General features: G+C 52.0%; 5 protein-coding genes across 5 annotated transcripts; 3 read left to right on the top strand and 2 right to left on the bottom strand.

Moving 5' to 3' along the window:
• Nucleotides 1–475: 475 nt before the first annotated feature.
• Nucleotides 476–1628, bottom strand: AYL99_00463 (hypothetical protein; the record flags this gene model as incomplete). The annotated part of the gene is made up of 2 exons (XM_018831979.1): nucleotides 476–1267; nucleotides 1380–1628. 2 exons carry the CDS (start codon nucleotides 1626–1628, stop codon nucleotides 476–478), a joined length of 1041 nt encoding a protein of 346 aa, XP_018697858.1.
• Nucleotides 1629–2011: 383 nt separating this feature from the next.
• On the top strand, nucleotides 2012–2499 carry AYL99_00462 (40S ribosomal protein S24-A; the record flags this gene model as incomplete). The annotated part of the gene is made up of 2 exons (XM_018831978.1): nucleotides 2012–2088; nucleotides 2172–2499. 2 exons carry the CDS (start codon nucleotides 2012–2014, stop codon nucleotides 2497–2499), a joined length of 405 nt encoding a protein of 134 aa, XP_018697857.1.
• Nucleotides 2500–3906: 1407 nt separating this feature from the next.
• On the bottom strand, nucleotides 3907–5333 carry AYL99_00461 (hypothetical protein; the record flags this gene model as incomplete). The annotated part of the gene is made up of 3 exons (XM_018831977.1): nucleotides 3907–5028; nucleotides 5082–5184; nucleotides 5239–5333. The coding sequence occupies 3 exons, from the start codon at nucleotides 5331–5333 to the stop codon at nucleotides 3907–3909; spliced, it is 1320 nt and encodes a 439-aa protein (XP_018697856.1).
• A 2831-nt stretch (nucleotides 5334–8164) lies between these two features.
• AYL99_00460 (peptidyl-prolyl cis-trans isomerase-like 4) lies at nucleotides 8165–9619 on the top strand (the record flags this gene model as incomplete). The annotated part of the gene is made up of 3 exons (XM_018831976.1): nucleotides 8165–8256; nucleotides 8299–9516; nucleotides 9616–9619. 3 exons carry the CDS (start codon nucleotides 8165–8167, stop codon nucleotides 9617–9619), a joined length of 1314 nt encoding a protein of 437 aa, XP_018697855.1.
• Nucleotides 9620–10109: 490 nt separating this feature from the next.
• Nucleotides 10110–11702, top strand: AYL99_00459 (hypothetical protein; the record flags this gene model as incomplete). The annotated part of the gene is made up of 2 exons (XM_018831975.1): nucleotides 10110–11570; nucleotides 11625–11702. 2 exons carry the CDS (start codon nucleotides 10110–10112, stop codon nucleotides 11700–11702), a joined length of 1539 nt encoding a protein of 512 aa, XP_018697854.1.
• Nucleotides 11703–12799: the final 1097 nt, after the last annotated feature.

Genomic DNA, 12799 nt, shown 5'->3' with positions numbered 1-12799 from the left:
CAGCCTGGCACTGCAATTTAAGTAGCCCCGAGATCCCCTCGGGTACGGCCTCGTAGACAAAGAGACTGGGGCCTAGCAGGATACGCCCTATTCAGGTCGACGTCGCCTATGACCCACCATCCAAACACATCACCCCAGACTTTCATGAAAACCCACACTCTAGGGCGCCTTGGTCCCTTTGAGGTCGCCAAGGTGCAGGGCCATCATTCGACGCCCGGGTAGCCTGTCCTCGCTCATACCTGGCTTGGGTGCAGCACGGTCTTCCGCCTTTATCCTTGGTTTGCTGAACCACACCAGAATATCACTCAAGTCGGTCTCGCGAGCGGGTCTTGGGCAGCTAACTCACGCCACTGTTTGTCCTGGCGCCTCAACCACCTTTCTAGAAGGTCGAAAACTCCCTTCGTTTGCTAGAACGTATATCGCTTGACGACCGAAGTGCCCACATCGTACCTTACCACCCTGTGCGTCAACAAGATTATCGTTCAAGAGAGACGATTTTGATTTCCGTGGCGACCGAATGGAAAAATCCGCAGTAACGCATTCCGTCGGGAATCTTGCATGATACTTCGCGAACTGTAAAGTTAAGCTCATCCCGACATATAGCAGTGAACTGCGAAAATGTGTCGCTTCGGATAGCAGCAGAAATGAGGATGACAACGTCCGGGAAGGAATCCTTGAGGATGCCGAGTAGTTCGGCCAGTGGCCGCAAGATGTCGGGATGGTAAGTAATGTCAGCACCAATGACAAGGTCGTAGCGCATGCCTGACTTCTTTGCTTCACTCAAAAGTTCATCGATTGCTGGGCGGTTCGTCCAGTCTAGTAGGCGAACTTCCGGTGATTTACACCCGTCAAGAATACCGTTCTCCTGATTCAAGCGGATATTGTTATCTAAACCTTCACAGACGTGTCCCAGTCCATCGGTTGCCAGTACAGATGAGGCCTTGAGGTGAGCTGCGCACAACAAGGAAAGAAGTCCAGTCCCAGCACCCAATTCGAGGACGTGCTTGTGATTGACAAGGCCTGGCTGCTGGGTAAAGAGATACCACGCAAGATGCAATGCGGCCTCCCACGTACGTAGACCAACGTTGTTGCCTCTCGAGAGGAGATTTCTCGCTTCGTTGATGAGGACAGGTCGTACTCCAGGCTCATCAAGGGGAAGTGGAGGATAGTACGAGTGGACACGTAATTGCTGTGCTTCTTCCGTCTGGTCTTGTTGAGGGAGGCTAGAGAGGTAGCCCATATGCTCCATTAGATGATCGGAGACTTGCTGCGGCGGAATTTGACGTTAGTGGTTCAACACTGGGAAGAAGTATGGTGAGAAGGACATGACAGGGAGACGGCAATTATCAGTGGCTTCAACTTTGTCGGATTCAGCCTACATCTTCTTCCGGGTCCTTGCAAGAGTTTTCAATTTCTTCAATGAGACGTCGCAGTATCCTGCTCTGATATCGCGGAGGAGGCAAGTATTTATTCTGGCTTGAGTCGAAGAAATACCGATATAAGCAGTCTTGCACATCCGGGTTCACCAGCAGCGCGCCTGGAGGGTAAGTCACATCATTGATCTGCTGCATGTACTGTCGGTAGAACTTGGTCACAATCGGCTCTACTCCAGCTCGAGCAATATCCATCCTGACTGGAAGTCGGGGGGGCACCAGGTGTATACAGACTCAACAATGGAGGAGCTAAGGCATTGAACCGATGTGTGATTTCTCTTGTACTAAAGAAGGATTCACAGCATCACTTTGGACAGTAGAAGATATTGTAAAGGTTTGCGTGGTGTAATGTGGTGGGGGAGCCACTAACCAGAAACGGAGTAGCGCAGTATCTGCCAAGATTTCGAAATGCCAAGCCCACAATTTTCGGGAAGGAGCGAATCTTTGCTCTCAGCCATTCCTCAACTGCAGTTCAATTTGAGCGTCGAACAAATTCATCTCGACCAGCTCGACAGTTCCATCCCTACTGTCCTGATTGCGATCCCATCGACAGACAAACCCGCAAACACATCGCAATCATGGCCGATTCTCCGGTCACCATCCGAACTCGCAAGTTCATCACTAACCGACTTCTGTCGCGCAAGCAGATGGTCCTGTAAGGGCGCACACAGTCCCTAGATCCATTTCGCAATGGCATCAAAATTTCCAGAAGGCCGAAAACTGACTCTTGTACTGCAGTGACGTCCTCCATCCCAACCGCCCCAATGTCTCCAAGGACGATCTCCGCGCCAAACTCGCCGAAGTCTACAAATCCAACAAGGACCAGATCAACGTGTTCGGCATGCGGACGCAATACGGTGGCGGCAAGTCCACTGGCTTTGCTCTCATTTACGATTCCGTCGAGGCCATGAAGAAATTCGAACCGCACTACAGACTCGTCCGAGTGGGACACGCTACCAAGATTGAGAAGGCCAGCAGACAGCAGCGCAAGCAACGTAAGAACCGGTCGAAGGAGTTCCGAGGCACGGCCAAGACCAAGGGTGCGAAGAAGGATAAGAGCAAATAAATATGAGGCTACTTCAAGGGGTGTGATGGTTCTGTTGGGTGGTGGTGGTCGGGGGGCTGTTGACCCGGATCGAGGGAGGCCATGGTTGCTTGTGCTTGGTTATGTACTAGAAAGAGATGAAGAGAAGCCGGGCATACCACTTGGCCTCCAAAAGGAGATTTGTGGTGGTGTTGAAGCAACCAATGGTCAAGTACGCCTTTTTTTCCAAATGAAGAGAGAAAGAGCCGCCCACCGAGTGCGAGCAGTCTTGAAAGGGGGAAAACCATTTTCTGCATTGAAAGTTTGCCGGATGTAGGCAAATGGCGCAACGAGATCAACACTGCATTGAAATGATATCAAAAATTGTGAAATGCAAAAGAAATGAAGTTACCCCTCGCCATGTCATGTTTCCTTGAACTCTGCGTGATTTCTGCTCTCGCACGTTGTACTTGTTTGATACAACAACGCACACACACGCGCCAGGGGTGGTTCGACCCGGTAGAAAATTGAAATGTCTGTTCTGTACACACCAGCTAGCGATGGCGAGGAGGGGAATAGGGCGACAACGTGAGCCTTTTTGCTTTCAGCCAATGCTTCAGAGGCTTCGACGGCCCCGGCGAAGGCGGAAGGTGATCGAGCGGCAGGTAAGCTCTTCATCTACCACGGCATGGCCGTCTGGCTTTCGTGAAGTCAAGGAAAGGGTGAGCAGGTATACGGATACGGTACACAGCTAAGTGGGAACAGCAGGAGGTATGTGGTAATGATACATGGCTCGTCCGTCCTCCTTTCGTCGTTCCGGTCTGTCTTATGTCGCCCGAACTTGAGACGTACAGTTACTCTGTTCTCTGCGCACAGCAGAACAAACAATAAGAAACCCCCTGCCCATGGCATAACGTACACATCATCTGGAGAGCATTCGTGCGTGCTGCTTCCGAGAAAACCCCTTTTTCGTGAGACGCATACTTTTCCTTCCTTCGACCATAACCTCCCTTCACTGCACGGGGCGAGGGCCACCAGCTTGAATCTTGTAAGAGCAGACTGAATTGTCGACTTTGACCTCCTTTCCGCACAGTTTTCCTCCCCCTTTTCTCTCAGGCATTCTTTTCATGATCATACTGTTAAACTGAAAAAGTAAAACAAACCAAAGAAAAACACCAATATTAATTCCCGCCGTCATGATAGCCCGAAAAGTGATGCCAAATCTCCTTGCCGTGGCGCAGTTCTGTGCTCCTCCAGTGACATGAGAAAAGCGTCCTGTCTCTTATTAGATTTATGTGGTTCGTACAACCTCGGAGTATACAAAAGATAAAATTGAACGCAGACAGGTCGGCCGAGCAACAAAGTTTTTGAGGTAGTACAGAGAGATCAGACGAGATGCTGACGCTTGTCAGGAAAATCAAAATATTGTATCACACCATCCAGGTGCTCTCAGTATGTCGACGAGGTGTTGCTGATCGAGGTGACGGAAGTGCGAGTCGACTCATTTGTCTGGCAGCCGGAACAGTCTGGGCTGCAGCCATCTGAGCCAGGCTCTTGCTGCGGAACCATGGCTCGCCCGTAGAATGCCCCGGTAAAGGATTGACTGGAAGCTCTTGTCGGCTGCGAGCTGTGCCCATTCACAGAGCCTTTGTACCCGTATGTTGCAGCATGGTCTTCAACGATGGACTTCAGGCTTTGGTGGGAGACCGCACCCAACGTTGAGTGCTGTGAGAGACCATCTTCTGTTGTTGCAGTTGTTGCTGCGGTAGATGGGGCTTCGTTGACGACAAGCTGCTCGCCAGATGCCACGGACGACGCCGACAGTACTTCACCTAAGCTCATTTGACCGTATGTCATGTCCTGAACTCTGTAGGAGATGTTCTCCCTGGCATTGTGTTGCTCTTGAACACCGGTTGATTCTGCCTGGGCCGAAATCTGCTGAACAGAGGTGGCACCACCACCGTTCCAATAGCCTTGGTTGCGTTGGCTTACAGCAGAAATCGGGAGATCCACTGAGCTGGCTGGTGTTGGGATGTAGCTACGTGCATTGATTGGCTGTGGCAAGATACGGTCTGATGGGGGGTTTCCTCCGGCTCCGATTGTTTGGAATGAATGAGGAGCTTCATTGGACATCGTATAAACGGTGTTATTTACTTGAGGGTTTGGTTGGGGTATATATTGCTGGTTGTCGGGCCAAAGTGAACCAGGATGAGGCCGGACTCCCTGACCATGGACATAGTAGGCGTTGTTGGTAGACATTGGATCCGTATTCGGGAGAATGTAGGGAGGCGGTTGTGCGTTGTATGGACTCGATTCTTCCTCGTCTGGGTACGGCGAGTACGGTCCAACATATTGTGCTCTGCCCCAATCAACACTTGTGCTCTGATTAGTGTATCCGCTGTAGTCTATGGCGTTGGAGACGGGATGATATTGTAGATTGCTTGGTGGACTGCATCTCGACGGCACTGACACATAGTTCAGACGGTGGTGCGTAGGAAGGGAGTATGGTGAGTATCGTGCAGGTCCATGCCACCCTCGAAAACTATAATCTCTAGGATCTACCGAGGAAACCTGGATCTAGTTAGATGGGCGTGCATGTCTGAATTGAAGAAGCGATGACTCACTCGAAGAAAGTGACACTCGTCCTCCAGACCCGAGTTTTTACAGTTTGCACACGCTTGACTGTCGCCTTCGTTGCCACTGCATTTGATCTTGCGTTTCCGGCATCTTGAACACTGCAGGATGTGAGCAGATAGTTCCCACGAACATGTCAAAACATACAGCCACTGGTACACGCTTCCTTGAGCCGCTGGTTGCCCTGCTATCTGGCTCAGATGTAGGTGTTGTGCGGCTGCTGAGGTGGCCTCCCGTCTCATATTGGTCGTGAATGTGAGAACTCTGGCTCAAGGCCATATGGGGACCTCTCTCATTGCGTCTGAAGAACTCGAAGTCCGGGTATAGTGATCGTGTTGAGATCTAGGGCTTCTGTCAACAGGACGAAATACAACAACCCATGGGGGGCTTTTTCACCATGATGCGCATCTGAGACAAAGGCGGGCAGAAGAAATCAAAGTCTCTCGAACATCAAATTCTGCGTCGTCGAAACCGGAGACTTCGACCACGACCAGTCTTGAAGCAAGCTCTCTAACGAGGGTCCCAGACCTTCGAATAGCCTGGAGCTGGTTCTGAGCAATGAGATCTTGCGGGAGAACAGAAAGAGAGCCAGGATCAGGTTGATAGTGACATTTTCAAGGGCACACGCCAATAGGAAAAAAGATGGGTAAGCTTCAACAGTTGTGGGAACTAGATCGAAGAGGTATGTCATATCATGATCGACGTCGAGCTGAAAATCTTTGCGATTCCCTCAATTTGCGCCTGGATCAAGTCGCGCTTTTTTGAACTTGGCCTTTGAAACCTGATCTAAGATTCCCTTGTAACGGCCACGCTGCAGGCATCCGGCCGTGTGACCATGATGCTTGGTCCACTGCGACAACCTGATTCAACGGGCATAGGATGGTCTGACCAGTCATCGACCAACTGATGGAGCGCCTGCCATATCAGCTGTGAAACAAATCGGACGCACAAGACCAATCAAAAGACGACTATGCTTAAGAGACCAACCTGCACACTGTGCTTGCGCAATGAGTGTATGTAGCATTGGTTCTGGATCTAGCGTCGACAGGTTCCATGTGGGGAAACAAGACAAGCCTGCAGCATCTTTGAGCCACACCTGGAGGGATCTGGGTTACGCACCTTCCAACGGACATGCTCTGCAAAGGGTGGGATGTAATGGCCCATGGCTGTTGGTACTAGCCTCAACAAGACGCAAAGAGTGGATGGGTTCTGTTTGCTTCCAAAATGTCTCTGCCATGATTGGCCGCAAGCCCCTGCAGAGAACGTGGCATATCCATCATCCACACTGGAGCAAACTCGCAGCTGATGGCATCGTTTGAGAATTGGGCTATAGTCAGAGGGAGCGGGCCAAGCCTCTGCGCGATCTTTCCAAATTCTGATGTCAAAGAAGATTGGCTTCGACTGGACAGCCTTGCCACGCGATCCCCGGTTATGCCTTTTGCTGTAGACGACGCCATGTAGAACAAACCAGCTCCGACCATGTAGCCACCGGAGTCAGCGAAGATTCCCCTGACTTGGAAGAAGTCCGGGATCTACGGGATTTTCTCATGCGCGAAGCTTGCAATGAGGTCGATGCACATGACAGAAGGTTGCAGTGGTGCATGTCACTGGGGGAGGTCTCCTGAGTCGGATTGACCTTGTATCCAATGTCAGCCCCTGGATAAGAGCTGCAAAAAGCCTGCGGAACATCACAGGATATTTTGGGTGCACAAGATGTCGAAAGGTTGACCTCATTCCTCGCAAGCCCAACGTGCAGAGCGATTTGACAAATCAGAGACTGAGTTTCAGGTGCGGCTTGGTGACACAAAGGCGCATCATTACCAGGATAGAGCCCCGTCAAGGCCAGAACTGCCACCACACTTCTATAAGAGGCTACCAGGAAGATCCCTCCACAGGGTGTGCGCACGACAGGAAGCGGTGCTGAAGGCAACCCCCGAATGCTACCATCCTCAATGGGGCCAACAGGGAGGCGGCGAACCACCAACTTCCACAGTTAGAGGATATCATCAGGGAGGCTTTGCAGGGAGCATCGCCGACTCGGTCACGAAAGCCGTGGAAGAGCACCGTCATTTGAGTCACGTCGGGTTGCTGGTAGATGCGGAAAAAGAATCTCCGTCAGCTGATATTGCAAAAACTAGGTGGGGGTCGCTGCCCTCATCTGTGCAAGCTCATGTGGTGCAGAGCAATGTTGCTTGCAGGAGAGGGGAGGGCTGAGAGCCTGCCCAGGGCACGCCGGCTGGACCTGTCATCGAAGCGGGTGGAAGCCGAGAAGGAAGACGGTTCGTGACAGAATCGGGGGATTTCTGTATGACTGTGCAGAGTAGAGTAGAAGGACAGGGTAGTTGCATAATCAGATGTCGTGTACAGAGTACCTGCTCGTCGATAAAAGTCTTGCCCTGAGTTGCGATGAGCAAAAAATAGTGGTCGAACAAGCTTAAACTCCGCAGTCATATCGGCGAATTAGAAAACTTGGTCGGACAGGTGTCCTGCTGGGTCCTCAAAGAGGACAACGTACACCAGGATTGAAGGTCTAGCAGGCTACCTAGGATCAATAGGATCAAGGTGGGAGCAGTTGCGCAAGAGAGCGGAAGCGTAGGTACTGATAGCCTCAGTTCGACCCATCTAAGGCGAATGATTCCCTCAGCAATCGGCAATACATGTGTAATGAGCAATACATTCAGCAGGATGAACAGGCCGCCAGCTGGACAAGATGCAGATGGAGCAGGAGGTGGGCGAGGATGGTTGCAAAGGTTGGAAAAGTCCCAATTGGGCTGGAGGTGCAGCACGTGCAGGAAGCCGTCTTGGCAGCAGTTTGAAATGACGGCATCGCGGTCATTTCAAGTTTTCTCGGGCATGTTCGATACAGCAGCAACTCATCGCTTGATTCCCATTCTCTGAGCATCTTCCACCCTCGCCAACCAGTCCACAGCTACATGGCGTGTGCGCATCAAATTATCACATCTCTCACTTCGTGGCACTCCTCGCTGCCCCTCCAGTGATCGCACGCACGCCCCACTGGAGTGAGATTCTTCACTTGCGCCCCAGAAATATCATCATCTCCGGAGCCTTTGCCATGAGTGTGATACTAGAGACGTCTCTGGGCGAGATTGTCATCGACCTCTTGGTTGACAACGCACCCAAATGCTGCGAGAAGTACTACCTCTAGTATGCCATGTCAATCCGGTCAATGCGCTAACCGGTGGTCAGCTTTTTGAAACTCTGCAAAATCAAGTATTACAACTTCTCCCCGTTTCACAGTGTCCAGAAAGGCTTTAGCTGTCAGACTGGAGACCCACTCGGCCCAGACTCACCCGAGAGCGATGGCGGAAGTTCTATCTGGGGCTTGCTATCAGGCCCCGCGAAGAAGAGCTTCATAGCCAAGATCGACCCGAAGCTGAAACATTCCCAGCGTGGGACAGTCAGTATGGCGACGGTGCCCTCGCCCAATGATCCTGATGAGCGACTCGCTGCCAGCCAATTCATTATCACTCTCGGAGACAACATTGACTACTTGGATGGAAAAGCCGCCCCTTTTGGCATAGTCGTCGAAGGCTTCGACACCCTAGACAAGATCAACAATGCCTTCACTAATGCCAACGGTAGACCCCTCAAGGACATCCGGATTCGACACACCATCATACTGGAGGATCCCTACGATGACCCACCAGGGCTGGTTGCTCCTGACTCAAGTCCTGCACCGACCAAGGCACAGCTGGCCACTGTTATGATCGCGGATGATGAAGAACTGGACGAGGAAGTCGACGAGGTGGCGATGGAGAAGCTGCGAAGAGAACGAGAGGCGAGAGCCCAAGCCCTGACTCTCGAAATGGTTGGTGACCTCCCTTTTGCCGAGGTGAAGCCTCCCGAAAATGTTCTTTTTGTTTGCAAACTGAACCCTGTGACGAATGATGAAGACCTCGAGTTGATTTTCAGCCGCTTCGGCAAAATCCTTTCCTGCGAGGTCATCAGAGATAAACGCACTGGTGACAGCCTGCAGTATGCCTTCATTGAGTTCGAGAATCAAAAGGACTGTGAGCAGGCCTACTTTAAGATGCAAGGCGTGCTCATTGACGACCACCGTATCCACGTGGACTTCTCACAGAGCGTCTCTAAGTTGTCCGATACCTGGAGAGATGCAACAAATTCGAAGAGGGCCGGGCGATCCGGAGGCTTCGGTGGGATTGCCAGCCTCGAGAAGAGACGGCATTATCGGGGGGATGACGGCCGTGGACAGAACGGCGGTAACTACAGAATGGTGTTTGATAAAGATGACATCCGCCGAAACAAAGAGTCTCGGCCAGAGGAGGGATCCCGACGATCTCGAAGCAGAAGCCCACGTTATGAAAGCAAGGAATCCAGACGGGGTGGATACCGACCTAGAGATCAGGACAAACACGACCACAGGGATCGTCGGGAACGAGATCGGTATCGTGACAGAGATCGAGACAGGGACAGAGACAGCGGAGGGCGAGGGCACTCGCACCGCTCAGATTCCTGGAGGGACAGAGACCGCTAACCTCTGAGGTAGAAGAGCTCATTTACGCTGTACAACAATTACTGGCTGGTCCCTTTGAGATTGCAAACCCCTCCCACATGTAGAAAGTGTATCAAGTCGCTATACGTGGGTGATGATTGGGCTATATTGCGGCCATGCATAGTATATCTCGTCGATTGAAACCTTGTCATACGTCACTGCGAGGCTGAGAGGATTTGGAGAGGGCGAAGGATGCGGAGATGTTTTGGAAACTGTGTCAGTCTGTCCAACGTTGTTGTCTCACCGCGCTAAACATCCCTGCAACCATTGCCTCCCTTCTCAGACTCCGCCAGCTGAGCCAGCTGAACCGGCTGTACCAAAAGCTGATCTTGTAGGCCCCATTCTGGGAAGCTGCCTCCTTTGACAGGGTGAGCAAAAGTCTTTGTCCGCCACAGGTGACACCTTTCTTCTCTCCCACGTCACCCCCCTCCTCCCACTTCCTCAACACCACCAATTTCATTTCGATCGCCGACGACCGCTCACAATGGCTGCAAACATGGTGAACACGCTCCTCGAGAAGCTGCACTTGACGTCCAAGGATCAGGGTGCTCCTGCCCAAGAGCCTGACGAAGAAGAGTTGAAGACGTTGCGTCAGAAATATGAGAAAGCGAATCAAGAACATGTCTTTGCTTTCTACGAGGAGCTTGATACGGAAGGGAAGGCTGCCCTGTTCGAGCAGCTGTCCAAATTCGACCCCGACCGCATCAACGTCCTCGCAGACAAGGCCCTGCACCCACCAAAAGACGCAGACCAGCAGCAGACGTCCATCAACCCCCTACCCGAGTCAGCCACTGCCTCCCTCCTCGATGCCTCAGATGAACAGAAAGAAGAGTGGTACAAGGCTGGGCTTTCCCTGATTGCACAGAACAAGGTCGCTGTGGTGTTGATGGCGGGTGGGCAGGGAACCAGACTGGGCAGCTCAGATCCCAAAGGATGCTTTGACATAGGTCTGCCTAGCAAAAAGTCATTGTTCCAGATGCAGGCTGAGCGAATCTGGAAGGTGCAACAACTGGCTAAGCAGCATGCTGGCTCCTCGTCTGACCCAGTTGTGCCCTGGTATGTCATGACCAGCGGTCCTACTCGAGCACCTACGGAGAAGTTCTTTGAGAAGCACAACTATTTTGGTCTGTCCAAGGAAAACGTCATCATCTTCGAACAGGGGGTTCTTCCATGTATTTCCAACGAGGGAAAGATTCTCATGGAGAGCAAATCCAAGGTCGCAGTCGCCCCGGACGGTAATGGTGGCATTTACCAGGCCCTGGTTTTGTCTGGCGCTCGGGCAGACCAGCGAAAACGTGGCATTGAGCACGTCCATGCGTACTGCGTTGATAACTGTCTGGTCAAAGTTGCTGATCCGGTCTTCGTTGGCTTCTCAGCGTCCAGGAACGTTGACATTGCCACCAAAGTGGTGCGAAAGCGAGCTGCCAACGAGCCCGTCGGTCTGATCGTCGAGAAGAACGGCAAGCCTGACGTGGTCGAGTACTCGGAGATTGACCAAGAGATGGCCGAAGCCACAGACAGTTCCGACCGCCTCAAGTTCCGAGCTGCCAATATTGTCAACCACTACTACTCATTCAGATTTTTCGAAGCCATCGAGGAATGGGGCCACAAATTACCCCATCACGTTGCCAAGAAGAAGATTCCCTACATGGACACTGAGACTGGTGAGACTATAAAGCCTGAGAAACCCAACGGCATCAAGTTGGAGCAGTTTGTGTTTGATGTCTTTCCCTTTGTCCCCATGGACAAGTTCGCGTGCTTGGAAGTTGACCGAAAAGAGGAGTTCTCGCCATTGAAGAATGCACGTGGCTCAGCAGAGGACAATCCAGACACCAGCAAAGCAGACATCATGGAACAAGGGACCAGATGGTTAGAGGCTGCGGGAGCTATCGTCGTGTCCGAGGGCACCGACAAAGGCGTCGAAGTGTCTCCGCTCATCAGCTATGTATGTTGCCATCCATTTTCTACGTGCTTACGTTATCGCTAACATTTGTGTCAGGGCGGTGAGGGTCTCGGCTACCTGAAGGGAAGAGAGATTAAGGCTCCGGCTGTGATCGAGAGAAGCCCGTCGGAGTAAACCAGTACAGCGTCGACGCTGCTGCATGATGACGACTTTGATGGGATAGAATGGCAGTAGGTTTCGCATCCGGGTACTGTGGAGGGAGTTATTAAGCAGGCAGGGATGCTAAAAGAGATACGATATACGTAGAGGCTGTCTTGGAGAGCATATGCTCAGGAAGAGTTAACAGTTATCTTTCCACCCTGCGTAGTTCCATCTTACCCAGCCATCTACAGTGTCAGTCCCTAGGGGCATGTGGAAGCCCAGTATCATCAGCGTCCAGCCTTGTCACGCTCCACAGAGAATCGGTCTCCACAGACCTAAAACGGCGCTAATCCTCATGGGGGACAAGCGGCCTTGGCACAGGTGGATGCTGGGATTTGCGACTCTGGACAGTTTCCTCGTCGCCTTCAGTTTTTTCTCTTCCACCAGTTGGTTGTCGATCGGTCGTCGTACGGTTCACCGGAGGCTGGAAGTCGTTGGAAAGGTCGTGTGGGAAGTTGCGCCACCTGTAAGTGACTGTCCCTTCAGATGATCTCTCCTTCCAAGCTGGCTTTGTTCACCTTGTGCCCCTCTTCGAACCCAATTCCCAAGTTCGAGAAGGTCCCCCCTTCTGCACCTATCCGCGTCCTTGTATCTTCCTGCGGCTAACGTCAGATTCCAGGTTGCGGGACTTGGGATACTCGAACGCGGTTTCAATTGAGCAGGTATGCTCTCCTCCCCCAATTTTTATGATGCGCCACGTCCTGTTCCTTATCGGTGGTCGAAACCGCCACCCCTTCCATCGACATCTGATGCATGCGCTGGGGGGAATCTGTGTCGCGCGTGCCACAATCACAAGAGATGGAATCTAACGCTGTCGTCCTAGGGCTTGAGGAAAATTATCAGCAGAAGTAGTCAAGATGTCGTCTCTTTCCCGACGCGCCTGCTACAAGTGCGGCAATGTTGGCCACTATGCGGAAGTCTGCACTTCCTCCGAGAGGTTGTGCTACAACTGCAAGCAACCAGGCCACGAATCTAACCAGTGCCCTATGCCACGTACAACGGAGAGTGAGTGCCGGTCTTTGTCTCTCATAACAGGTTCCGTGCGCTGACGGAGTGATTTCTCGCAGCTA

The sequence above is a fragment of the Fonsecaea erecta genome (assembly GCF_001651985.1).
Source record: "Fonsecaea erecta strain CBS 125763 chromosome Unknown Scaff1, whole genome shotgun sequence".
In the NCBI taxonomy this organism is placed as follows: domain Eukaryota; kingdom Fungi; phylum Ascomycota; class Eurotiomycetes; order Chaetothyriales; family Herpotrichiellaceae; genus Fonsecaea; species Fonsecaea erecta.
This window is presented reverse-complemented; position numbering and strand designations above follow the sequence as displayed.